This window comes from Oryctolagus cuniculus, chromosome 14 (genome assembly GCF_051225735.1).
Source record: "Oryctolagus cuniculus isolate XC-2025 breed Fujian yellow rabbit chromosome 14, ASM5122573v1, whole genome shotgun sequence".
NCBI classification, from domain to species: Eukaryota; Metazoa; Chordata; class Mammalia; order Lagomorpha; family Leporidae; genus Oryctolagus; species Oryctolagus cuniculus.
This window is the reverse complement of record NC_142880.1, coordinates 18,170,718-18,198,672: the sequence shown is the minus strand read 5'-3', so window position 1 is coordinate 18,198,672 and position 27,955 is coordinate 18,170,718. Positions and strand designations below refer to the sequence as shown.

At 44.6% G+C, this 27,955-nt stretch overlaps 2 protein-coding genes across 16 annotated transcripts in view; one reads left to right on the top strand and one right to left on the bottom strand.

The window, feature by feature from the left end:
• ARSK (arylsulfatase family member K) overlaps nt 1–17,924 on the bottom strand; it is a 54,194-nt gene extending 36,270 nt beyond the window's left edge. Inside the window, exons 1-3 of one of the 3 annotated variants that reach the window (XM_089313030.1) lie at nt 17,785–17,924; nt 9,100–9,229; nt 636–795 (exon numbers count right to left, since the gene is read on the bottom strand). In XM_089313030.1, the coding sequence (XP_089169156.1) occupies nt 636–795; nt 9,100–9,169 (230 nt within the window). In that variant the 5' untranslated portion in view covers nt 9,170–9,229; nt 17,785–17,924. Of the gene's footprint in view, nt 1–635; nt 796–9,099; nt 9,230–15,874; nt 16,014–17,722 lie in introns of those variants that run through there. The other 2 variants (XM_089313029.1, XM_089313031.1) reach the window with 2 other exon arrangements.
• A 71-nt stretch (nt 17,925–17,995) lies between these two features.
• SKIC3 (SKI3 subunit of superkiller complex) overlaps nt 17,996–27,955 on the top strand; it is a 95,119-nt gene continuing 85,159 nt past the window's right edge. For 4 of the 13 annotated variants that reach the window (XM_008261957.5, XM_070056477.2, XM_089313015.1 and 1 more), the window contains exons 1-4: nt 18,068–18,203; nt 22,097–22,166; nt 25,148–25,296; nt 26,949–27,039. In XM_008261957.5, coding sequence (XP_008260179.2) covers nt 26,950–27,039 — 90 coding nt within the window. In that variant the 5' untranslated portion in view covers nt 18,068–18,203; nt 22,097–22,166; nt 25,148–25,296; nt 26,949. Of the gene's footprint in view, nt 18,760–22,096; nt 22,167–25,147; nt 25,297–26,948; nt 27,040–27,955 lie in introns of all 13 variants that reach the window. The other 9 variants (XM_008261953.5, XM_008261956.5, XM_070056476.2 and 6 more) reach the window with 9 other exon arrangements.

Genomic DNA, 27,955 nt, shown 5'->3' with positions numbered 1-27,955 from the left:
AAACCAAGCTCCTGGATGCCATCAAGCACTACCCCTGCAAGGACTAGTCTCAGGCCTGCTACACAGATTCCTGCATACATTTCACTTAATTCTCACAACAAAGGAATTAAAGTTCAGTTATCTTAGATAGTATAAGATTATACTACTATGAGGTTACTAGTAAATGAGAAATTAGAATTCCAAAGTAGGCAATCTGGATGTAGCACCATGCTTGGCTGCTTGGTGTTTTGAGGATTCGGTATAATAAGAAGAAAAAGTTACAATACACTCAAATTTGGAGAGAATTGAGAAAAACAGGTAAGGAGAACTTGATGGTTTTAAAAACAGACTGTAAAAGGAAGAATAAAGTAGCCATTATATAATGGAGATCAATCAAATTAAATCAAGGGTTAAACATTTTACAAACACTATTTAGAGACTTTTAATGTTTAAGAGAAACAAAATTAGCAGCATATTAGCAATCATAATATTTTAAGGAGATTAAAGAAAGCTAAAGTTTTAGCCAAATTAACACAATCAAAGGATTAAGAGATTTAATTTCACCTTTGTGGGGAAATAAAAAGTAAGAGTATGTACATGCTTAGTAGAGGGCAATCTATTCAGATTATTTTTATTTCGTTTTAACTTTTTTTTACCTAAGGGAGTGATGTCCTGAAGTATAGTCCAGTTTTCCAAATTTCTGTGTTCGGTAGCCATGTTTCTCCATGACATCCATCCACGTTGTATAATTTGGATCTAGACCCTTAAAATTATTCCAAGACTCTGTTAAGTGAGTGAATAGCCCACTCCACATGGCTGTGGGGAAAAATAAATTGGGATTAAGGTAAAGTTCAATTTTTTTTGAATTTTTAAAAATTAAAATTTAAGATGAAAAATGTCATTTATTTACTATATACAGATTTAGAAACATAATGATATTGCCATCCCTACCCTCCCTCCAACACATGCTCCTACCCTTCCTCCTCCATCCTCTTTAATTTTTTTAAAGATTTATTCATTTAGTTGAGAGGGAGAGTTACAGATAGAGATGGAGAGACAGAAAAAGGTCTTCCATCCATTGGTTCACTCCCCAAATGGCCACAATTGCCGCAGCCAGGCTGATCTGAAGCCAGGAGCCAGAAGCTTCCTCAGGGTCTTCCACACGGGTGCAGGGGGCCAAGCACTTGGGCTATCATCTACTGCTTTCCCAGGCCATAGAAGTGAGTTGAATCAGCAGTGGAGCAGCTGGGATATAAAACTGTGCCCATATGGGATGCTGGTGTAGCAGGCTGAGGCTTAGTCCACTATGCCACAGCACTGGCCCTTTTTCTCTTAATTTTTACAATGATCTACTTTCAGTTTGCTTTATACTCTTAAGGTTAACTCTACACTAAGTAAAGAGTCCAACAAGTAGTAAGAAAAAAACATTATTACTCAACAGTAAAGACAAGGGCTGTAAACAATCATCAAATCTCAAAATGTCAATTTCACTCATATACATTACATTTTTGGTACTCTGTTAGTTACTACAGATCAGGAAAAATATACAGTTTTTATGTTTTGGGCACTGGCCTATTTCACTAAGTATAATGGTTTCCAGTTGTATCCAATTTGTTGGAAAAGACAGGATTTCATTCTTTTTTACAGCTGAGTAGTATTCCATACTATATGTATACCACAATTTCTGTATCCAGTCATCAGCTGATGGACATCTGGGGTGATTCCATATCTTAGCTATTATGAATAGAGCTGCAGTATACATAGGGGTATAGATAACTCTTTCACATGATTTCATTTCATTTGGGTAAATTTCCATGAGTGGACTGCGGGTCATATGATATATCTATTTGTGGGGAGCAGCCCGGACTGGACTGAGTTACTGGAATTAAGACTTATTCTATGCATCTGCTCTCCCACAATATGGCGCTGGGAGAGAAGTAAACAGCTTCCGCACAGCTGCCTCCAGTTCAACCAATAAACTGTAGGACTTGCTACTGATTGGAGGAGAGCAGCGTACTCGGCGTGTGGGCAGCCGAGTTGGGATTGGCGGAGGAGGACTATAAAGGAGGAGAGAGACGGCATGCACCAGGAACATCTAAGGGGAACATCTAGCTGAAGGAACACCCGTGCAGCCCCCGAGAGACCCGGCCGGTGGTGTGCCGCTCCCCTGCGGAAGTGGGGAATGCGGCCAGGGGGAACTGCCCTTCCACGGAGGTGGAAGGGATAGTAGCCAACCCGGGAAGAACCAGCAGCCAACCCGGGGAGGGCCGAGCAGACGAAAGAACAGCGCAGGGTCCTGTGTCGTTCCTCCACGAAGAGGGGGAGCGACATAATGGTGCCGTGACTCGGATATGAAGCCTAGGCAGGGCTTAGTGTCGTTCCTCCATGAAGAGGGGGAGCGACATAATGGTGCCGTGACTCGGATAGGAAACCTGACTCGGATAGGAAACCTAGGACGGATAGGAAACTTAGGAGGGAAGAAACGGGAAGAACTGGGAAAATACCGGAGAGAGAGACTAGCAAACAGCCTAGGGAAAAGCCGGACGAAAAGGGTGCCGGAAGAAGCTATTGAAAGCCTAGGCATAGATTCGGATACGGACTACGGGGGGAAGCTGGGAGAAATCTCTAAGGTCGAAAGCGAAAGTGAAAGCTAGAACAAACAGACTCGGATGCGGACTGTGGGGAGAGGCCAGGAGAAATGAGGGAGGAGTATTGTTGGAAGAAAGCTTGGGGAAACATACCGGGTAGAGAAAAATGTTAGGGAAATTGAAGCCGCGGGGGGCAGGCCAAGGCAGAAACGAAAGCCACTTTGGGATTCTCAAGTTAGCCCGGGAATGGGGGGCGAAAAGTTAAAACCAGAAGCTGAAACGTAAGCCAGATTGGGATCCGTCTGATTAGCCCGGGGAGCAAAGGACGGGAAGCCAAATCGTGGGGCGGAGACGTAAGCTGGGTTGAATTCGCCAGGCTAGCCCGGGGAACTTAGATTGAATGCTAGTGGCGGACACGTAAGCTACGCTGTGTGACTCGCGGAGACTGCCGTGCGCAGAGAGAGCGTGCGGGGCACAAGTAGATAGGGAACGGGGCTGGCGCGAGGCCGTGGTGCAGACGCGAAGGGCGTGGAGACCGCGGAGCGCGCGAAGCCAAGCCGCGCAAAGCCGGGAAGCCGCGCAGATGAGAGAGGCGTGGGCTGAAGCGGCTCAGAGCCGGGAAGCAGCCTCGGGGCGGGTGCCGGGAAGCAGCCTCGGGGCGGGCACCGGAAAGCTGCAGGGATAAGAGAAATAGAAGTTTAGAAGTAAAGTGAGAGAAATAGGAATGCTGGAAGATAGAAGTAAAATGGGAGAAATAGGAATGCCCGGAGATAGAGAAATAGAGAAATAGAAAGGCCTCCCCTCAACATGGCAGTGAGAGAGCTTGGATTCGGTCTGCCTGATTAAGTGAGGCGATGAGCACCTGCGGCGGCTAGCAGCTTATGCGCCGCAGGTCACCGAAGACAGGCACGAATTAACATCAGTAAGGCCTCCCCACAATACAACAATTAGGAGGCTTGGATTCGGTCTGCCTGATTAAGGCGGTAAGCACCAGCAAGCAGCTCGACCAGAGTATGAGCTGCAGGTCACCGAAGATAGGCACGAACCAACACTAATAAGTCTCCCCCACAATACGGCAATGAGAAGGCTTGGATTCGGTTTGCCTGATTGTTAGGGCTTGTAAGCCCCTGCGGGCAGAGCAGAGCATGCACTGCAGGGCACCGAACACAGGCACGCATCAGCGCCTAAAAACCTCCTCACAACATGGCGAAGAGAGGACCCGGATTCGGTTTGCCTGATTGATAGGACTTGTAAGAGCCTGTGGCAACTCTAGCAAGCAGAGCAGAGTGTGTGCCGCGGGACACCGAAGACAGGCGCGTATCAACGCCAAAAAATAAAAAGAAAGGGGGATCTGTGGGGAGCAGCCCGGACTGGACTGAGTTACTGTAATTAAGACTTATTCTATGCATCTGCTCTCCCACAATATGGCGCTGGGAGAGAAGTAAACAGCTTCCGCACAGCTGCCTCCAGTTCAACCAATAAACTGTAGGACTTGCTACTGATTGGAGGAGAGCAGCGTACTCGGCGTGTGGGCAGCCGAGTTGGGATTGGCGGAGGAGGACTATAAAGGAGGAGAGAGACGGCATGCACCGGGGGAACATCTAAGGGGAACATCTAGCTGAAGGAACACCCGTGCAGCCCCCGAGAGACCCGGCCGGCGGTGTGCCGCTCCCCTGCGGAAGTGGGGAATGCGGCCGGGGGAACTGCCCTTCCACGGAGGTGGAAGGGATAGTAGCCAACCCGGGAAGAACCAGCAGCCAACCCGGGGAGGGCCGAGCAGACGAAAGAACAGCGCAGGGTCCTGTGTCGTTCCTCCACGAAGAGGGGGAGCGACACTATTTAAGTTTTCTGAGTTCTCTACGCTGTCTTCCAAAATGATTGTAATAGTTTACATTCACACCAACTGTGGATTAGGGTACCTTTCCCCCCATATCCTTGGAAGCATTTATTATTATTTTTTAAAATTTATGTATTTATTTGAAAGGCAGAAATAGAGAGGAGAGATGTAGAGGGAGGGAGAGAGGGAGAGGGATAACGAGAGGGAGACAATGAATTTTCCATTTGCTTGTTCACTTCCCAAGTGGCCACAATGGCCAGAGCTGGACAGATCTGAAACCAGGAGACAAAAGCTTCTCCCCCATCTCCCACATGAGTGCAAGGCCCCAAGTACTTGGGCCATGTTCTTCTGCCTTCCCAGGTGCATTAGCAAGGAGGTGGATCAGAAGTGGAGCAGCTGGGACTCAAACCGGCACCCATATGGGATGCCAGCACTGGAGGCAGAGGCTTAACCTTCTATGCACAGTGCTGGACCCTGTATAAGAGACATTCTAACTGGGGTGAGGTGGTCTTTATTTGCATTTCCTTGATGGCTAGCATTTTTTTGTGGTGGAATGAGAAGGCCATGCCAAGATGGCTGCTGGCAACAGGCTGTGATTGGATGGTTTAGGAAACCACATGACAGCGGAGCCTGCCTGGCAACAGGCTGTGAGTGGATGGCTTTGGAAACTGCCTGGCAACAGGGTGTGATTGGTTAGGGCATAGACCGCCCCTTGACCAGATTGGCTACCTTGGCTATATAAGCTGCTGTAGCAACTGAAATAAATGAGTCTGCAGGATGCTCACCTCTTGCCTGCTTTCACCCAACTCCCGGGGTCTGTGTGGTGACTCTGTACCTCTTGCCCCCACCACGTTCCTCCTCTCAGAAGAAATCAACCTCAACATTTTTTCATGTATGTGTTTGGCCATTTGGATTTCTTTTTTTGATGTAAATTCAAGTCCTTTGCCCATTTTTTCCTAGATTGTTTTTGTTGTTGAGTTTCTTGAGCTCTCTAGATTGTGGATATTATTCCTTTATCAGTTGCATAGCTTGCAAATATTTTCTCCCATTCTGTCAGTTATCTCTTCACTTTGTTGAGTGCTTCCTTTGCAGTGCAGAAGCTTCTTAGCTTGATGTAACCCAATCTGTCTATTTTTGCTTTGACTGCCTGTGCTTCTGGAGTCTTTTCCAAGAAGTCTTTGTCTATGCCAATGTCTTGCATAATTTCCTGAAAGTTCTCCTGTAGTAATTTGATGGTATCAGGTCATAGATTTAGACCTTTGATCTATTTTGAATTGATTTTTGTATTAAGGTGTAATGTAGGTGTGTTGTTTTATACTTCTGCATGTGGAGATCCATTTTTTCCAGCACCATTTGTTGAAGAGCCTGTCCTCTCTCCAGGGATTGATTTTAGCTCCTTTGGCAAAGACTAGTTGGTTGTACATATGTGGCTTGATTTCTAGGGATTCTATTCTGTTTCACCAGTCTACATGTCTATTTTTGAGCCATTACCAGGCTGTTTTGATTATAACTGCCATGTAGTAGGTCTTAAAATCTGGTATTGTGATGCCTTCAATTTTTTTTTGTTTATGATTACTTTAGTTATTTGGGGTCTCTTGTGTTTCCATGTGAATTTTAGCATTGCTTTTTTCTAGATCTGAGAAGAGTGTCATTGGTATTTTGATTGGTGTTGCTCCCCCTCTTCACAGAGGAACGACACAAGACCCTGAGCTGTTCTTTTGTCTGCTTGGCCCTTCCCGGGTTTGCTGCTGGTTCTTCCCGGGTTGGCTACCGACCCTTCCACCTCCGTGGAAGGGCGGTTCCCCCTGCCACTTTCCCCACTTCCGCAGGGGAGCAGCACACCGCTGGCCGGCTCTCTCGGGGGCTGCTCAGATGTTCCTCAGGTGTTCCTCTTAGATGTTCCTGGTGCATGTTGTCTCTCTCCTCCTTTATAGTCCTCTTCCACCAATCCCAACTCTGCTACCCACACGCCAAGTATGCTGCTCTCCTCCAATCAGGAGCAAGATCAGCTTCTGCAGCTCAATCAAATTGGCAAGAGGCAGCTGTGTAGAAGCTGTTTCCTCCTCTCCCAGCGCCATATTGTGGGAGAGCAGATGCATAGAATAAGTCTTAATTCCAGTAACTTAGTCTAGTCTGAGTTGCTCCCCACAGATTGGGATCATATTCAATCTGTAAATTGCTTTTGGTAGTATGGACATCTTGATAATATGAATTCTTCCCATCCAAAAACATGGAGGATTTTTACAATTTTTTTGTGTCCTCTTCTATTTCTTTCATGTTTGTAATTGTCATTGTAGAGATCTTTCACCTCCTTGGTTAAATTTATTCAAAAGTATTTAAAATTTTTTGTAGCTACTATGAATGGGATTGATGTTAGTTTTTTCCCAGCCCTGGCATTATCTGTATATACAAATGCTATTCATTTTTTTGTGTTAATTTTATATCCTGCCACTTTACCAAACACTTTTATGAGTTCCAGTAGTCCCTTAGTGGAGTCTTCAGGTTTCCCTATATACAGAATCATGTCATCTGCAAACAGGATTAATTTGACTTTCTCCTTTCCAATTTATAATCTTCTGTTTTCTTTATCTTCCTAATGGCTTTGACTAAAACTTCCAGGACTATATTGAATAGCAATGGTGAAAGTGGGCATCCTTATCTGGTTCCAGATCTTGGTGGAAATGATTCCAGCTTTTTCCTAGTCAATATAATGCTGGCTATGGGTTTGTCATAAATTGCTATGATTGCACTGAGGAATGTTCCTTCTATACCCAATTTGCTTAAGGTTTTCATCATGAAAGATGTTCTATTTCATCAAATGCTTTCTCTGCATCCATTGAGATAATCATGTGGGTTTTATTCTTCAATTTGTTAATATGATGTATCACATTTATTGATTTGCATATGTTGAATCATCCCTGCAATATCAAGGATAAATCCTCTTGGTCGGGTAAATGATTTTTCTTATGTGCTGTTGGATTTGATTAATTAGTATTTTGTTTATGATTTTTGCATCTATGTTTATCAGGAATATTGGCCTCTAGTTCCCTCTCTCTGTGGTCTTTTCCTGGTTTTGGTATTAAGATGATGCTGGCCTGATAGGAGTTTGGGAGAGTCCCTCCCTTTTAATTGTTTCGAATTGAGAAGAATTAGAATTAGTTCTTCTTTAAAAGTCTGGTAGAATTCAGCAGTGAAGCCATCCAGTCCTGGGCTTTTCTTTGTTGGGATGGCCTTTTTTTATTTAAGGGAAAGTTTATATACAGTGGTACAAAGCAAGTAATCAGTTAAACTGGAGGTGAATCACTGAGGATCATGGACATGAATTTATGTTGTAATTTAAATGTATCATCAAAAGTTTATACAATATGTCTAAATAATGAATATTAATTTCTCAGTCACAATATACACACATTATTGGGTCTTAATAAATCTTTTACAGCCTTTTCCCTTAATTGTATTGCTGATCTTTGATAATCTAATCTATTAAGATTCTTTAATTTTCTTAATACGTCTGGTGGTCTAGGGATATTACAATAAGTTAGTGTTTATTCAGGTAAATTTCTAGATGGAGATGTATAACTATACACATTCAGCATTTTTCATTCACACTCATTGTCGCTCCCCCTCTTCGTGGAGGAACGACACAGGACCCTGTGTTGTTCTTTGGTCTGCTCGGCCCTCCCCGGGTTTGCTGCTGGTTCTTCCCGGGTTGGCTACCATCCCTTCCACCTCCGTGGAGGGGCGGTTCCCCCTGCCACTTTCCCCACTTCCGCGGGGGAGCGGCACACCGCCGGCTGGCTCTCTCGGGGGCTGCTCAGATGTTCCTCAGGTGTTCCTCTTAGATGTTCCTGGTGCATGTTGTCTCTCTCCTCCTTTATAGTCCTCTTCCACCAATCCCAACTCTGCTACCCACACGCCGAGTACGCTGCTCTCCTCCAATCAGGAGCAGGTCCTGCTGTTTATTGGTTGAACTGGAGGCAGCTGTGTAGAAGCTGGTGTTGAAAATACCAGTGAGAGAACTGGTAACTCATATCACAGAGAATATCATCTCAGTACCTCACAGAGAAGACCAAATTACTGAGTGCTGTTTGTAGGTTGCAGGGTAAACAGTTATAGCCAGAAGGGCAGAGGCCTGTCAGAAAACAGGTGGGATTTATTAACAGGGAAGCTCCTCCCTCTCTAATTTCTTAATTACTCATGGAAAATTAAGCCTGTCTGTTAAATTATTTTAAGAGTCAACAAGTAGATTTTGGATAGAAGTCAACTGACACTGAAGATAAAATACATGATCTGATGCAATATGGAGACCCAGATAAACCTGAATATGAGAAGTTCCAACTACTCTGTGGTATATTTGAAACAGTGTTACCTATACCCTTACTGAAAAACTTCCTTGGAAACAAATTTTCTAGGAAGTATGAGTATTTCCTCACTTGCTCCTATAGTCAAAAGATTCTTGGACACCAAGCATAAGATGAAACATTAACACATATTCTAAATGACAAAATGCCTACTCTTGGAATATAAATTAGAAATTATAATAACCTTAATACCTAATGTATATAATAAAACACACATCTCTTATATTAGAAATTTTTATTAGATTCCAAATACTTTTGGTTATAATCTTCTAAACTGTGAATATATTTTCAGTGAGTAATCACTTTCTTCTGTTAATATTAATCATATTCATACCTGCACGTGATGGGCAACAGATTGGAGAGTTTGTGTAGGCATTCAAAAAGGAAGTGCCATGTGTTTTCATGAAGTTGATAAAAGGAAGTTTCAACACCTGATTTCCTGGTTGAAATGTTAACCTTCCATCCTGGAATAAAGAAATTTAATTAACATTGATTGCATTTCAAAAGAAGACTATTTTCTTTAATTTTATTTTTAAATGTTGATTTTTATTTATATTCATTTATCTTAAAGTAATAGCAACAGAGAGAGAAAGACAGATCTTCCATGTACTAGTTCACTCCTCAAATGCCCGCAGCAGCTGGGCTGGGTCAAAGCTGGGAACTCCATCTGCATCTCCCATGTGGGTGGCAGGAACCCAAGTACTTGGACCAGCGTCAGCTGCCTCTTTGGATGTACTACCAGGAAGCTGGATCAGAAGTGGAGTGGAACTGGCACTCTGGTAGTAGATGCAGGCATCCCAGGAGGGTGACTTAATCTCTTGCACCACAACGTATGTCCCTTTAACTTTATTCATAAAATTCATAATAGCAAAGTATTTCATTATAAGAAACCTCAAAAGATAAAAATCAAGTACATAGGGTGCTAACAGTATCTAATGCATATATATCTAGAACCCAATGCAGTGAAAGTCAGAGTTACGCAGGGAGAGAGTAGAGGGAGAGAGGGAGAGAGAGAGAGAGGTGTCTTTCATCCTTTGGTTCACTCCCCAATTGGCCACAATGGCTGGAGCTGTGCCTATCTGAAGTCAGGAGCCAGGAGCTTCTTCCAGGTCTCCCACGTGGGTGCAGGGGCCCAAAGACTTGGGCCATCTTCTACTGCTTTCTCAGGCCATAGCAGAGAGCTGGATTGGAAGTAGAGCAGCCAGGACTTGAACCGGCGACCACACAGAATGCCAGCACTGCAGATGGTGGCTTTAACCCTCTACACTATCATGCCAGCCCCATAAAGGACTTTTTGATAAGTTCTTTTGGAGCATGATGGACTGGCTGAACATATACTGATAATGCACTATGGGACAGGCACTATGCAAGATTTGAGGATACAATGGTGAATAAAATAGCAGTTCCTGCTCTCATGAAGCTTAGCATCTAGTGGGAGAGGCAAATAATATATGGATTTTAAAGCAGGGTATGATAAGTGTGATAAAGCGCTTTGAAAAACACATGGAATACAGAAGTACCATAGAGACCACTTTAGATACAGTGGAGAGAGAAAGCTTCTCTGGGATGCACGGAAGTATGAGCAGTATCCAGCCATTCAAATAATTTAAGGGACATCAAAAGTTGGAGACACCTCTAGACTTAACTGAAGATGTCACTAGGCAGCTGGATAAAACAGTCTGAAGATTAGAAAAGATGTTCGGGTTGGTGATGTGCAATTTGGTAATGAACTGAGAACTGAAGAACTCTGCTTAGTAATGATCAGAGAAGGCAGAATACTCCATCCTAGAGCTATACCTGTTGTATGTTTGTTTATTTATTTATTTGACAGATAGAGTTAGACAGTGAGAGAGAGAGAAAAAGGTCTTCCTTCCGTTGGTTCACCCCCAAAATGGCCCGCTAGGGCCAGAACTACGCCGATCCAAAGCCAGGAGCCAGGTGCTTCCTCCTGTCTCCCATGCAGGTGCAGGGGCCCAAGCACTTGGGCCTCCTCCACTGCCTTCCCGGGTCACAGCAGAGAGCTGGACTGGAAGAGGAGCAACCGCGACTAGAACCCGGTGCCCATATGGGATGCCGGCGCCGCAGGCGGAGGATGAACCAAGTGAGCCACGGCGCCAGGCCCCCCCGCCCTGTTGTATGTTTTAAACATGTATAATTATAAATACATTAAAGTGAACAAAAGGACCAATCCTGAATGTGGGATATTGATAGACCCTTGAGATGTCTGAGATTTCCAAATGAAGCTGCAAAGCAGGCTGTTGGGCACACGCTGGGGTCTGGAGTTCAGAGAAGTCTGTCTTGGTAAAATGAGCGTTAGCATATTCATGAGTTGAAAACTGTGAGATTGAATGTGGCCTTCTAAGGAGGGAGGGAAAGGACAGGAAAGAAAGGAGAAGGTTGTGAGGAGACCCAAAGAAGAGGCGAAGGCAGTTCGGAAAATCGCGACAGGATGGCCAATGAGGGAGGATGAGAAGAGGAGGGAGTTCTCTGGCAGGTCAGAGAAGACAGCATGCGAGGAAGGAGGCAATGTCAGCTGTGTGGAGAAGGCACCGACAGCGAGGCCAGAAAGTGCACAGTGGAGCTGGCAGAATGGGGATAGCTGGTGATCCTGCTGAGCCCATTTCCAGAGTGGTAGGGATGCACAGGGGAGGAGCAAACTGGAATCAGGAGAGTGAGACAGCAGGTGAAAAACCTCCTCGAAGAAGTTACTCGGCAAAAGAAACAGAAATGGGACAGAATTAGAGAATGGGGTGTGAAAATGAAGGAAAATGTAGGATTAAGGTCATTTTATTTAAAAAAAATTCTTTATCTGAGAGGCAGAGACACAGACCAAGGGACAGAGAGAGAGAGAGAGAAAGCGCCAATCCACTGGTTTGCTCGCCAGGAATGAAACCCAGGCACTCCAATGTAGATGTGGGTATTTTAATACTGTCTCATCCAGTATTGCTATAATAACAATATTAAATCTTCCGATACATGAACATAGGGTGTCCTTCCATTTGCTTAAGTGTTCTTTAATTTCTTTCAACAATGTTTTATGATTTTCACAATGTAAGAATAATATTTCTGAGGCTAGTGTTGTGGCAGAGTGGGTAAAGCTGCTGCCTGAGCCACCATACCCATACAGTTGGCACCGGTTCATGTCCTGGATGCTCCACTTCTGATCTAGCTCCCTGTTAATGGTCTGAGAAAAACAGCGGAAAATGGCCCAAGTACTTGGTCCCCTCCCACTCACATGGGAGACCTGGATGAAGCTACTGTCTCCTGGCTTTTGCTTGGTCCAGCCCTGGTTGTTGCAGCCATCTGGGGAATGAGCCAGCAGATGGAAGATCTGTGTCTCTCTCTCTCTGTAATTCTTTCAAATAATTAAATCTTTTTTTTTTTTTAAGGAATTGCATTTCTTTGGTTAGATTTATTCCTAAGTATTTCAGTGTTTTGATGCAACTTTAAGTGAAATTCCTTTAAATTTTATCGATAAGTATACAGAAATATGCACAATTTTCATATATTAATCTTGTATCATACCACCTTAGTAAACATAATATTAGTTCAGCAGTTTTCTAGTGGATTCCCTATTTTCCTACATACAAGATTATTGTAAGTATAGATATTTTTACTTCTTGCTTTCCACTATGTCTTTTATTTCATTTTCTTATCTAATTCCCTGGATAGGATCTCAAGGACAATGCTGATTGCAAGTGGTGAGAACACATATCTTTGTCTTGTTACTGATCTTAGTAACACAACATTCAGTCTTTTACTGTTAAGCCTAGTATTACTATTGAGTCTAGTATTAGGTCTGGCTTTTTTTTTTTTTTTTTTAATGCCCATTAATGGTTTGAGAAAGTTCTTTTCTACTTCAAGTCTGCCAAATGCCTTTATCATGAAAGATTAATTTTGTCAAATGCTTTGCTGTATCTGATAAGGTGATCATATGGATTTTGTCCTTTATTCGATTACATTAATTTTTTTTTTTTTTTGACAGGCAGAGTAGACAGTGAGAGAGAGAGAGACAGAGAGAAAGGTCTTCCTTTGCCGTTGGTTCACCCTCCAATGGCCGCCGCAGCCAGCACGCTGCGGCCGGCGCACCACGCTGATCTGATGACAGGAGCCAGGTACTTCTCCTGGTCTCCCGTGGGGTGCAGGGCCCAAGCACTTGGGCCATCCTCCACTGCACTCCCTGAACACAGCAGAGAGCTGGCCTGGAAGAGGGGCAACCGGGACAGAATCCGGCACCCCGACCGGGACTAGAACCTGGTGTGCCAGCGCCGCAAGGCGGAGGATTAGCCTAGTGAGCCGCGGCACCGGCCACATTAACTGATTTTCAGATATTAAATCAACTGTGCATTCTAGGGATAAATTCCACTTGGTCATGGTGTATAATCCTTTTTATAGATCCGTTTTGTCTGTTAGTATTTCCTTGAGGATTTTTGCTTCTGTGTTCTGAGAAGATAGTGGCCTGTAGTTTCCTTGTAAATTTGGCTTTGGAATCAGGCACACAATGATCTTTCAGAATGAGTTTGGCAGCATCCTTCCTCTTCTATTTTATGGAATTAGTATTAATTGTCCTTAGATGTTTGGTAGAATTTACCAGTGAAGCCACCTGAGCCTGAGTTTTCTTCGTGGGTAGTTTTAAAATTTCCAATAATTTTTTCCATTTCATCTAAGTTATCTAATTTGTTGACATATAGTTATATATATATAAGAGAATATAGTTATTCTCTTATAATTCTTTTATTTATGTAATGTACTTTTTTCTCCTTCCTGATTTCAGTAGTACAGATCTTTTTTTTTTTTTTTTTTTTTTTTTTTTGTGGTTATTCTAGTTGAAGGTCAAGTTTGTTGATTTTTTCTAAGAATTAATTTTTGGCTTAATTTTCTTTACTATTTTTCCGTTCTCTATTTCCTTCACTTCTGCTTTAATCCTAATTGTATTCTTCCTTCTGCTTGCCTTGTAGATGGCTGTCTAGCTCCCCGGCTTCTCTCTCTTGCTCAGGAATGTTTACCCTACTGAGAGCTGGGGCAGGAGCTCCTGGGCCCCATGTATGCTCTGCCTCCCCCACCTGGCCTTGAAACTCTGTCCTGTAAGTGGAGGGAGGGCAGCTTCAATGTCTCAGCTGCATCCTCCGTGCAGAAATTTAACCTCTTTTGCATGGATTTAGAGATGACAAATGCTGGCATCCTGTCCCTTCTGGTGAGACATGGTAACCCGTCATTGGAGGCTGAGGATAAGGGAGTCCTATCTTTCTGGCATCAACCCGAAGTGAAACCACTGCCAGCCTAAGCTGTGGTTCACTCTTAAACCTGCCATAGCCTCTTACTGAGTTTTAGTAGAATTTCTTTCATCAGTGTCTCTTGGATGTGTACCCTTAGGACAATTTCCAGGCACTGTGCATATTTAAAATATTACATCAGTTTTTAAAAAGTTGTCAGTAGTTTTGCTTATTTTGAGGAGCAGTAGGTCTATGAAGTTTTTCATGCTGACATCCTGAAAGTGAAACCAGTGTGCTGTTTTCTTACTACAGTTATTATTGGCTCAACCGCCTTAGCTGTGGAGTTGTAGGAGTGACAAATCATACTGTTAGGAATCTAACTGTATATCAAATTGTTATACTCATAGAGAGATGAATTACTGCAAGTTAGTTTAAAGAACAGTATTTTGGGGACTGGGTCCCTGTCGCTCCCCCTCTTCGTGGAGGAACGACACAGGACCCTGCGCTGTTCTTTTGTCTGCTCGGCCCTCCCCGGGTTTGCTGCTGGTTCTTCCCGGGTTGGCTACCGTCCCTTCCACTTCCGTGGAAGGGCGGTTCCCCCTAGCCACTTTCCCCACTTCCGCAGGGGAGCGGCACACCGCCGGCCGGCTCTCTCGGGGGCTGCACAGGTGTTCCTTCAGATAGATGTTCCCCTTAGATGTTCCTGGTGCATGTTGTCTCTCTCCTCCTTTATAGTCCTCTTCCACCAATCCCAACTCTGCTACCCACACGCCGAGTACGCTGCTCTCCTCCAATCAGGAGCAGGTCCTACAGTTTATTGGTTGAACTGGAGGCAGCTGTGTAGAAGCTGTTTTACTCCTCTCCCAGTGCCATATTGTGGGAGAGCAGATGCATAGAATAAGTCTTAATTCCAGTAACTTAGTCTAGTCCGAGTTGCTCCCAGTTGCTCCCCACAGGTCCCTGGCATAGTAGGCTAAGCGTCCACCTGCATACTGGCATCCTCATATGGGCTCTGGTTTGTGTCCCAGCTGCTCCTCTTCTGATCCAGCTCTCTGCTGTGGCCTGGGAAAGCAGCAGAAGATGGCCCAAGTCCTTGGGCCCGTGCACCCACGTGGGAGACCCAGAAGAAGCTCCTGGCTCCTGGCTTTGGATCAGCTCAGCTCAGGCTGTTGCAGCCATTTGGGGTCTGAATCAGCAGATGGAAGATCTTCCTGTTTCTCCCTCTCTCTGTCAGTAACTCTACCTCTCAAATAAATAAATAAAAAACTTTACCAAAAAACCTCAGTATTTTGACTATGTAGTTGAAAATACCTAAGTCAAAAACTGCAAAGAAACTAAGTGGCACTCAGAACTATCATTATTGTAGTTATATTGCCATTTTATTTTCATATTCGTAATACATACATACATGCAATACATACAAGTAGAGATACGTTTAGATGAAGCAAAAGGAATTGTATTAATGTATTCAGGAATTAAAATATTTGTTATGAAGCAAAAAGAGATATAAGCATAAAAAAAAAAAACCAAAGAATAAGTAATCTGTAATCTTAGGGTGGAAATGGAACTATCAGTAGATCTATTTTTCTCCTCTAAAGCATGTATGCTTTCTAAGTATGCCCACTGGAAGGATCTAGAAGCAAGAAAAACCCTGATATGCAGAATGGGGTTTCTAAATACCAGGTGAGATAGGAAGTATGCAAGGTGGACACAGAACTCTGCTGAAGCAAGCTGCTGGCTACTACTGGGGAGGGGTCACAATGGGGAGCAACCTGAGGGGCTTCTACCAGCCAAAGATGCACAGTCTGAATCTCAACAAGTAGTGAATACAAAAGCTTTAAGCACAAACATACAAGAAATGTATGCATTCATACAACTCTAAAAAAATTAACAAACCTAAACATCTCGGTTTTCTTTGGAAATTGCTAGGAGGTTGTGATGTACCACCCATATTCCTCTTGGGAATGAAGGAGTCTGCCTTGCCAGATCATGCCGCGTTCTGAGCAAGCTCGCAACTGGCTGCTCGGCTCACCCCAGCTGGAAACAGCTGTGTCGGCTCACGCTGGCTGCAGACCTGCCCATAAGGAATACACTGAAAACAACTTAACTTCCGCACAACGAGGCTTATTTCACTTCCCTTCTAGTTCAAGGGCACTCCCTATCTTATTAATCTCCAGCATTGCTCATTCTCCACATTTAGATAATCACAAAGATTACTGAAGTAATATTTTCAACAAATCTGATGGGTAAATCCAGACTACGTAACTTTAATCAAGAGACAGGTGATCCAGCATAGGGATTAAAACCCCTCTCCACGGGGCAGGCATTTGGTACAGTGGCTAAGGCTCTGTTTGGGATGCCCCATCCCGTATCTGAGTGCCTAGGTGGGAGTCCCAGCTCTGCTTCCTGCCAGCTTCCTGTTAATGGACACCCTGCGAGGCCTCAGGTGATGATGGTTCAAGCACTTGGAGCCTTGCTGCCATTTCAGGAGAACTGGCTCCAGTTCTAGGCTCCTGGCCCAGCTGTCCTGGGACTTTGCGGGAGTCAATCAGGAGATGGGAGACTCTCTCTGTCTGCCTTTCAATTAGATAAAAACAAACAAAAACCGACTTTTAGCGCAAGACATGGGTAACATCAACAACCTATGTAACCATGTAATTAAATATTATAATTAATAACCAACATTTATTAAAACACGGATAATACTGGGGCCGGCGCTGTGGCACAGCCGGTACAGCCGCCGCCTGCAGTGCTGCCATCCCATATGGGCACCGGTTTGAGTCCTGGCCGCTCCAGTTCTGATCCAGCTCTCTGCTATGGCCTAGGAAAGCAGTAGAAGATGGCCCAAGTGCTTGGGCTCCTGCACCCACGTGGGAAGACCGGGAGGAAGCTCCTGGCTTCTGATCAGCTCAGCTCTGGGCCGTGTTCTGGCCGTTGCGGTCATTTAGGGGGTGAACCAGCAGATGGAAGACCTCTCTCTGCCTCTGCCTCTCTGTAACTCTTTCAAATAAATAAATAAATGTTAAAAAAAAAAAAACATGGATAATACTAAAAGCATCAGGTAAGGTTGATATCACCATCTTTGGATTAGGGAAGTTCCAAAAACTGTTCAAGTTTGTGATTCCCCAAACTTGTGTGTACACACATTCAATTTCTCTGGAACACGACTGAACGGGTCCAATTCTATCAGCTAACTCGTTTAAAATCAGCACTAGTAGGATCATCAAATACCTGATCATAAAATTAATTTCTTCAAACTGCAGGTGGACTAACAAATGACTTTTGGAATGCTGGCCGCCTTTTACGGAGATGTTCAATGTTATATTCTCCATAGGGGCAACAAATGGGGGGTTTGCACGTTCATTAGGTAGTAGTAAAATAATTTACTGTGTCGAGCACAGCATTAAAAAACAATCTGCGAAGATGGTACCCGGGTGTGTCTTATATGTATGCAAACACACGGCGGTACTTCAAAAAGTTCGCGGAAAGCGAGATAAAAAGGAAGTTTAGTTTTGGTGCAAAAAATTGTCCAACTCCAACGAGTCCACGGAAAATACATGTTGTGAAGAAACTAGGCATGGACGTTCTCTGCACCCGAATCAACTTAGCTTTCCGTTCCTTCTCGCGGGCGGGTAGTGCACGCGCGTGACCCGGGGTCTCAAGCTACTGCGTGCTTTGCAGCGCGGTGACCGCGTCCGCGGGCTCCTCCGACCTGCTGGCGCCCCTCGCCCTCCCGGTACTCACGAACGAGTCGCTCACGACCACCACCACGTTAGGGGCTCCGACCGCTCCCCGCCTCCGCCCACCTGCCCCGGGGGCCGGAGCAGCCAGCGCCGACGCTACCACCGCCGACACCCACAGCAGCAGCATCGCGCCGAGCGCCGGCCGCCAGCCCTCTCTCTATGGAATTCCGGACGAATTCAGAATGAGGAGGGCAGGGAGGAACACCAACTCCTCTCAGAGTCCGGCGTCTACACACAGCACGGCGGCCGCCGCAGAACCACAACTCCCGTCAGGCTTAGAGCGTGCACGTACGTAAGGGAGGACTCCCCGCCGCCGCCGATCGGGTGCGTAAGGCCTTTTCATCAAATACCGAGCGAACTACATCCACCCCACCCACTTCCAGTCATGTGAACAGGGCCTGGGAGATGCGCATGCGCTCTCCTCCCCACCCCACCCCCCGCCCCCGGTCCCGGCGTTTGTAGAACAGCTGGGTCCGTCCCAGGTGAGTTCGGGTCTTCGTCGCTATTGCAGAGGTTGGAGCCTGTAAGTGGTTGGAGTGATGCTGAGAGGAGGGCCTGCAGGCTGGGGCTGCTGGGTTCGCGCCGAGCGAGCGTGGCAGCGTGGCGAGAGCGTGAACTGGGCGATGCTGAGGTGGCGGCGGGGGGCTGTCACTGAAGTTGGACGGGGCGGATCCCTGCGCGGCCTCTGGCTGCACCGCCGCAGGTGCGATGTGGCTGTTCCGAGGCCCTTCAGTCTCATCTTGTTGCCTGCCTTTGCCCGGGCGGTGGGGGTTTCTTGCGCCCTCGCGGGGCGAGGGGCGGGTTCCCGGCCGAGTGGAGCCTGGGGCGGGGGTGCCTGGCCTCGGGCGAGCTACGGAATAGGACGGAACGGGATGTCGGAGGAACGCGGTGTTGGCCTTGTGACGTGTTCGGGTCAGAACACCCCGTTTGGCCGCAGAACAGTCGCTGCTCCCTCTTGAGAGTAGAACGCCTTTGGAGGGTTCCAGAAGAAGGTGGCTGACCCGGAGCCAAAGTCATATTTCATTATCATGGCTTCAGGTATGCAGTTTGCACATCACATTAGCCCTTGTGCTGTTCTGATAGGAGAAGGAGCAGTTGCACCATTTAGAACACACAGAATCAACTCAGTGCTGGTAACTGCCAGTTTGGGTTTTCTGTTTGTTTTGCATGAAATAATTTTAGGGGCGGTCATTTGGCCTAGTGGTTAGGAGATACCGCTTGGGACACTTGCAAGCCATGTGGAAGTGCTCGGGTTTAAGTCTCGGCTCCACTTCGCATTCCAGCGCCCTTCTAATGTGCACCCTCAGAGGCGCCGGGTGAAAGTTGGAGTACGTGGGTCCCTGGCACGCGCGTGGGAGACCCGGATGGAGTTCTCAGCTCTCACTTCAGCCCGGCGGAGCCCCAGCTGTTGCAGACTTTTGGGGAATGAACAGCACATGGGCGATCTCTCCTCTTTCTGCCTCTGCTTTTCAAAGAAATTTTTAAAAATTGCAACAAGGGACAGACCTATTTAACATTCACAAACCGTTTATACTAAGCATTTACTGAGTGTCTGCTGTATACCAGCCACTTAAGGGATGTAGATGTTCAATTGGGTCAATATTTCTGCTGGCTATTTAAATTACTGATGACATGTTATAAAAGATTTTTTTATTTATTTCAAAGGCAGAGTTACAGAGGTAGAAGGACAGAGAAGGGGGAGAGAGGAAGAGAGAGAGAGAGAGGGAGAGATAGATAGATAGATCTCCATCTTATGGTTCACTCCCCAAATGGCTGCAATGGCCAGAGCTAGTCCAATCCAAAGCCAGGACCCTGGAGCTTCTTCCAGGTCTCCCACATGGGTGCGGGGGCCTAAGCCCTTGGACCATCTTCTGCTTTCCCAGGCCACAGCAGAGAGCTGAATTGGAAGTGGAGCAGCCAGGACTCGAGCTGGTGCTCATATGGGATGCCAGCATGCAGCTGGTAGCTTTACCCGCTACGCCACAGTGCCAGGCTCCTGATGACATTTTTAATATTTAAAAACTTTGTGTTTTCATTAGTTTATAAACTAATATAGTTGTGTGATATACATATCTAAAATTTTTTTCTTTTAATTTATTTGAAAGGCAGAGAAAGAGAAACACACACATAGACACCCAAGACAGACAGACGAGATCGTCCTCTACTGGTTTACTCCCCAGATGACCACAATAGCCAGGGCTGGGCCAGAGCAAAGTGAAGAGCCTGCAACTCAATCCACATCTAATATGGTATTGGCAGGGAGCCAAGGACTTGAGCCATCACCTGCTTCCCAAAGTGCACATTTGTTTGAAGCTGGACCCAGAAGACCTGCTGGTACTTGGGGCTGATGTTGTAGCACAGTGGGTAAAGCTGCTGCCTGCAATGCTGGCATCCCATGTGGGTGCCGGTTCATGTCCTGGCTACTCCACTTCCTATCTGGCTCCCTGCATATGTCTTGGGAAAAGCAGCAGAAGATGACCCAAGTGCGTCGACCTCACATTGGAGATTTGGAAGAAGCACCTGGCTCCTGGCTTCGACCTGACCCAGCCCTGGCCATTGCAGCCATCTGGAGAGTGAACCAATAAATGGAAGATATCTTTCTCCTGTCTCTCTCCCTCTGCCTCTCTCTTTCTCTCTAACTCTGACTTTCAAATAAATAAGTAAATCTTAAAAAAAAAAAAAAAAGAAGAAGAAGAGTTGACATTCAAACCTAAGCACTCTGATATGGGTTGTGGGTGTTTTAACTATTGTAACGATTTCTCGGATTGTGGGAAACTTTTTATATACATGCTTGTAACTCTGTATATGGCTTAGAACATGGTTCACTTTAGTATAGTTAGGCTGCAAATTAAGTAGTTTGTGGACTCAAAAGGCTTCCATAGCCTTGGCAGCTCAAGTCAAGAGCCTTGGGTGATCACTAACATCATACATAAGAGTGTCAATTGTTAAACCAACAACAGGAGTCACTGTGCACTTGCTCCACATGTAGGACCTCTGTCCTTAATGAGTTGTACTATGAGAATTAACAGTAAAACTTGTCTTCAAACTGTACTTTACACTTTGTGTGTCTGTGTGGGTGCGAACTGTTGAAATCTTTACTTAGTATAGAGTTGATGTTCTATGTATAAAGATAATTAAAAATGAATATTTTTTTTTTTTTTTTTGACAGGCAGAGTGGACAGTGAGAGAGAGACAGAGAGAGAAAGGTCTTCCTTTGCCGTTGGTTCACCCTCCAATGGCCGCCGCTGCAGCCGGCGCACCGCGCTGATCCTGGCAGGAGCCAGGAGCCAGGTGCTTTTCCTGGTCTCCCATGGGGTGCAGGGCCCAAGCACCTGGGCCATCCTCCACTGCACTCCCTGGCCATAGCAGAGAGCTGGCCTGGAAGAGGGGCAACCGGGACAGAATCTGGCGCCCCAACCGGGACTAGAACCCGGTGTGCCGGCGCCGCAAGGTGGAGGATTAGCCTATTGAGCCACGGCGCCGGCTCATTAAAAATGAATATTAAGAATGGGATGGGAGAGGGAATAGGAGGTGGGACAGGAGTTGGGGTGGGAGGTCGGGTATGGGGAAGAACCGCTATATTCCAGAAGCTGTACCTATGAAATTTATATTTATTAAATAAAAGCTTTCCAAAAAATGAGTATCCTTAATTCTTAAATTCAAAACAATAGTATAGAAGTAGTTGTTGGCCGGCACCGCAGCTCAATAGGCTAATCCTCCACCTTGCGGCGCCGGCACACCGGGTTCCAGTCCCGGTCTGGGCGCCGGATTCTGTCCCGGTTGCCCCTCTTCCAGGCCAGCTCTCTGCTGTGGCCCGGGAGGGCAGTGGAGGATGGCCCAAGTGCTTGGGCCCTGCACCCCATGGGAGACCAGGAGAAGCACCTGGCTCCTGCCATCGGATCAGCGCGGTGTGATGGCTGCAGCGCGCCGGCCAGCCATTGGAGGGTGAACCAACGGCAAAAGGACGACCTTTCTCTCTCTCTCTCTCACTGTCCACTCTGCCTGTCCAAAAAAAAAAAAAAAAAAAAGAAAAGAAAAAAGAAGAAGTAGTTGTTATTCTTTTTTAACTCAGTTTTTTATATCAACATCAATGTATGTTGAGTTTCTGAAGTCTTTTTTTCAGAGTCTTTCTGGTCACGATGAAGTTTCCTTTTATAATCTGAGGCTATAAGAATGCAGTTTAGATAAAAAATTTGGAGATTAAGACTGGAGCCTCTCTGGGAGGGAAAAAGACTAAAAATTATATATAATTCTCTCATATTTTAAATTATGATTTATATAAATTGTGAATATGATAGAAATAATTCAAAATATTTTGAATTGTGGATGTCATCCCTTTTATGTGACTGCTTATTTTTGTTTTTACTTACTTTAGATGGAAAAGGGTTAAGAAACAACGAGATTTAATTTGGGATGAAGATAGAGGTGATGATAATAGGTAAGAGGTAAGTGTCTCGAATGCTAAATAATTAGTAAGTGAAGCCTGTTTTTATTTAATAATTGTTGGCAGTTCCTTCCAGAAGAAAGGCTCAATGGCATAGATATTTTTATGTCAGACTAGGTTATCCCACAATGCCATTAGATTTTTGTTATTAGGTTTATTTTTCTCTTCTATAATTAACTTCCTTCGTCATTACTACTTACTGTTTTTATTGTTGCTTTTGTCTCGTGGAACCTTTGTATGAACGTAATGGAAGGCTTTTGCAGGGGCTGTAAGATCAGTTCATTTACCTGTAATTTTTTTTTTTTTTTTTTTTTTTTTTTTTGACAGGCAGAGTGGACAGAGAGAGAGAAAGGTCTTCCTTTGCCGTTGGTTCACCTTCCAATGACTGCCACGGCTGGCGCACCGCGCTGATCCGATGGCAGGAGCCAGGTGCTTCTCCTGGTCTCCCATGGGGTGCAGGGCTCAAGCACTTAGGCCATCCTCCACTGCACTCCCTGGCCACAGCAGAGAGCCGGCCTGGAAGAGGGGCAACCGGGACTAGAACCCGGTGTGCTGGCGCCGCAGGCAGAGGATTAGCCTATTGAGCCGCGGTGCCGGCCTCATTTACCTGTATTTGATAGCTTTTGGCTTCCAGGGAAATCCTTGCCTTTTTAACATGACTTTCACTAACTCTGTTAAAGTGCAGTTGTTGCTACTTTGTAAACTTGATTTATATTGGATACCAACATAATCAAGTGGTAGAAGAAACTTTTATTGAGTGAAAATGTGCAAAATGAATGCCCTTATTTTAAAAAATCAATTGAGATTGAGGAGCAAAAAATGGGAAGGGAGCTACATGGGGAAAGTATTAGCACAGCAGTTGTGGAAGACATTTACGAGAGAGCTAGTTCTTTCTTTGAAGAATTGGAAATGCTTAGAATTGAAGGGAAGCGTCCCAGATGCAGAAGTGTGGAATAACGTGGAATCATTCTGAGTAGCAGGTTTTTACTTTGTGACAGGAAATGGATTTGAAATGTATCTCTTACATGGGTAGTTCTCATTAAAGGTTTGTTTTGAAAATTAGTTGGTGAACTTGTTTCCATCCCCTCAAAATACATACATACATACATACATAGGAAGAATAAGTATTTTTCAGGGCTAGAAAGGGGCAGATTATTTTGTAATTTAAACAATTATCCTTTTGGAATTTATATGATACTATGTATGTGCATGTGTGCTTTTCTATACACACACAGTACATCTACGTTAGGTAAAGAGAGGGCATCAGTGCCAGTATATTATGCTAAGTGACTCATCAAAGAAGTAATAGAAGAGAAGAGAAGAGGATTCTACTGCGTTGTAAGAAATTGTAATTACAGGGCCGGCGCCGCGGCTCACTAGGCTAATCCTCCGCCTAGCGGCGCCAGCACACCGGGTTCTAGTCCCGGTCAGGGCGCCGGATTCTGTCCCGGTTGCCCCTCTTCCAGGCCAGCCCTCTGCTGTGGCCCAGGAGTGCAGTGGAGGATGGCCCAGGTGCTTGGGCCCTGCACCCCATGGGAGTCCAGGAAAAGCACCTGGCTCCTGGCTCCTGCCACTGGATCGGCGCAGTGCACCGGCCGCGGCGGCCATTGGAGGGTGAACCAACGGCAAAGGAAGACCTTTCTCTCTCTCTCTCTCACTGTCCACTCTGCCTGTCAAAAAAAAAAAAAAAAAAGAAAGAAATTGTAATTACATACAGAACACATATGGGTGTGGAAGGGTATTGAGTATTAGAACTGGTTGCCAACAGAAGAATGGAGTTATTTGCTAGTGGTCTTTAAAAATAATCCACTTAGAAATGTTTAATGGAGGCCCATGTTATGGCGTAGCATGTTCAGCCTCTGCCTACGATGACGGCATCCCATATGGCTGCCAGTTCAAGACCTGACTGCTCTACTTCTGAGCTCCCTGCTAGCCCCAGCTTCCACGTGGGAACCCTGGAAGAAGCTCCGGGATCCTGCCTTCAGCTTGGCCTAGCCCTGGCCATTGCAGCTATTTGGGGAGTGAACCACCAAATGGAAGATCTCTTTCTCGCTGTCTTTCCTCCTTTCTGACTCTGCCTTTCAGATGAATAAAAAAAGAAATTTAAAAAAAATGTTTTTAATGGCTCCCTATTTGCTGCTGTGTATAAATCCAAAATTGTCTATATGACTTTCAAGGTCTTTTGTAATCTTAGGCTCAGCTTACCCTACCAACCTAATTTTCTTCTGTTCTTTGTTAAGTTCCTTCTGATCCATTTAAACTGATTTTCTCATTGTTTCTTACACTTGCTTGTTCACCTCACAAATGCCTGGGACAGCTGGGGCTGGGGAAAGCCTAACCCAATCCAGGTCTCCCGGGTGGGTAGCAAGGACCCAGCTACTCGAGACATTGTCACCTGCTGCTTTCCCAGGGTCTGTGTTAGCAGGAAGCTAAAGTGGAGCCAGGACTCAGACCCAGGCATTGAATATGGAAGACTGGTGTCTCGAGCAGTGTCTTAACTGCTGCACAAAATGCCTGGCCATCTAATAACCTTGTCCATCTAATAACCATTAAATACTTCATACCACACTTCTTTTCTTTTCAGAATCTATTGCACTTGCCATCATTATCCTTAGATAGCATGTGATTCTGTAATGGCTTAAGTGTGTCTTAGGTCTTTCTCTTGATTCAAGTTTTATTCTTGGAGCAGGAACCGTCTTTTCTGGTTTTTTGTTGTTGTTGTTGTTGTTTTTGATGTCATGTGCAACAAATAGTTTGAGAGCTGCAGGTGGCCTTGGTGCTTGTTGGTTCTCGTGTTTGTAGCTGCTTCCACTGAAGATGTTGGTGATAGAAAAGTTGGTGGTCTTCATCCTGAAGAGGTTACAGTCTTCTGTTTGGTTCTGTTTAGGCTTGTCTTGAAATTGTTTCTGTTCTTTTTTCTATTTGTTTCTCTCTATTGGATTAGATCAATTATTATCACCATTAATGGTCTCTTCTTTTTAGTCTACAGGTTATTTTCAAACAAAGGAAACTGGTTTGAGGAAATTTAATGTGCTGTCAGCATTGGAATTTATTACCTGTTACAATCAAGATTTGTAGACTACAAAAAATCTTAAGTTTTCACCTATAAATTAATCCCAAGATAATTTCAGGTAAGACACTAGGTTTTAAAGAAAAGCATGTGAAATACGTTGATGTATATCTTGATTTTTATATTATTTTGTCTTCTAGCATTCAAAACGACTTTTGACTTTCGACTTTTGCTTTTTTAAATCTCTAACCTCACAGGCTGCTTTGATCTTTGCTTGTACCTCAGGTTCTTCGTTAGATGTAAAGGACTGTTAGTGAACCCTGTTAGTGAGCCATCTTTTTGGTTCATTTTACTGCTTTGGACATCTGTAGTCTCCAACTACTCCATGTTGTATTTATTCAGCTTTTTTTTTTTTTTTAATCCTTCCTGTTGAAATTAGAGTCCATTGGAATTGACAGAATAAGTTGCGAAATCTTAAGATTTGCTAATTTAAAATTTATATGTTTCAAGATTAAATGAGAGAATACTTTGTCTAATAATTGATGTTTTTTATGGCTGAAATTAGTGTATAGTCTTTTCACATATTTGTCACTTCCATTCAAGTATAAACATTGCATCTGTTTCTCTGTAGACTGATAATTCTATAGAAACCAGCATTAAAACAGAATGCTTTCTTAAATTCTCTCATTGTAGTAAAATTATTTGTGTTAACAGTTTAGTCCTGACTTGTGGTTATTTTACTGGATCTTGCTCAGTACAGAATTAGACTGAGATTGGTATGAGCTTTGGTTCATAATCCCTAAGATCATCCATGGTTTAGCCAAACACATGGAGCCTGAGGATGATTGAAACAGCTCAGATCCAGCGCATGTCTTGATCAGCTGTAATTTGCCATACCAGGTGCTAAGGATAAAGCAATGGGGGGAAAAAACAGACCAAAATGCCTACCTGTATGAAACATGGTTAGGTAGCATTTGGGGGCAGACAGTAAATAGGACATATATTCAAAAAGTTCATGGAAATCGAACAGACAAAAAGTCATGGATTTAAAAACTGTTGGTGCCAAAATAAACTTACTGATCTTTTAAAAAAATTATTCATTTTAAAGGCAGAGTGATAGGGAGGAGGTGGGGGCAGGGAAAGAGGGGAAAAGAGAGAGAGTGTGAGAGTGAGACACGGATCTTGTACTCCGTGGTTCTTTAAACAGCCACAACAACCAGGTCTTGGCCTGGCTGAAGCAGGGGCCCAAACATGGGCCATCATTTGCTGCCTTCCCAGGCACATTAGCAGGAAGATAGATCAGAAGCCTAGCAGCTGAGACTTGAACTGGTTCTCCCGTATGGGATGTTGGTATCACCAGCGGCAGCTTCATCTGCTGTGCCACAACACCGTTACATGACACCTATCATTTAATTCTATTTTTGCACAAACTTTTTGAAGTCCTCTCATAAGTAGAATATGTTGTATATTAGATGTGATAAGTGCTCTGAAGAAAAATACAGCAGAGGAAGAGGCTAAGGGATTATGTTGTGGTTGTGGGGAGGAGGATAGAAGAGTTAAAATGTTAATAGTATGTCCAGGGAAGGTTTCATTGAGGAAGTGACATGGAAGCAAGATTCCGAAGACCTGAGGGAGTCATCTGTGTGTTTATCAGAGAGGAGGCTGTTCTAGGAGAAAAGAAATCACAGGTGCCTTTCACAGATGATCAAGCTGTTCAGAACTCTTCCAGTTAAGCCAGTGGTGTCGATTCACTCAGGGTTTTTGCCTTGACAGAATGTCCAGCAAGGAAGTGAAGACGGCTCTAAAAAGTGCTAGAGATGCAATCAGGAACAAAGAATACAAAGAAGCTTTGAAGCACTGTAAGGTAACCAGCGTATATTCTCCCACAATAAAAGCACTGATAAGCGATACTGACTTGTAACATGTGGTTCGTGTGATGTCCAGATCAACCAAAGTAGACCCAAGTAACTTCACTTCGGCAGTTAACTCATGGTTGTGATTATTTTTTTGAGGCTGCATTATTGTAAAGAATTCTAAGTGTGCTGTTGCTGGAAGTGTTATGAATGCACGTCAGCCTAGTAATGCGACTGGTTTGACTCGTGGAAAAGTTCTTAGTTTTCTAGAAAACACAAAACCCTAAGAGGCTCATTTCATTTTTTAAAAAAAAAATTTTAAGATTTATTTATTGATCTGAGAGGCAGATTTACAGAGAGATAGATTGGCCGGAGCTGTGCCGATTAGAAGTCAGGAGCCAGGAGCTTCTTCTGGGTATCCCAAGTGGGTTCAGGACCCCAAGGACTTGGGCCATCTTCCACTGCTTTCCTAAGCCATAGCAGAGAGCTGGATCGGAAGTGGAGCAGCCGGGACTCCAAGCAGCGCTCATATGGGATGCAGGAGGCAGCTTTACCTGCTACGCCATCATGCCGGCCCTGAGGCTAATATCATTTTAGCTGCCAGTTTTCATTTTTCCTTCCCTATAACCTATTTGCTTTCTGCTTCAAGCTAGTTTATTTGCCTTAGCCAATAGCTGTTATTTCTGAAAGCAGTATCTCTCTATATAATTTTATTCTGGTTGGAAATATGATTGAAGCTTTCACCACTATTTTGAACATACTTGGTATCCTCACACTGCGGTGAATTCACTCTCCTAGACTCTACTTTCATCCCACCTGGTGGATGGAAGTTAGATCCATCTGTGTAACATGGAGAAACAGCAGCATGGGAAAGAAAGACGTGGAAGTTGAATGAAGTGATCTGAGAAGAGCAGCAGCGGGAGGGTG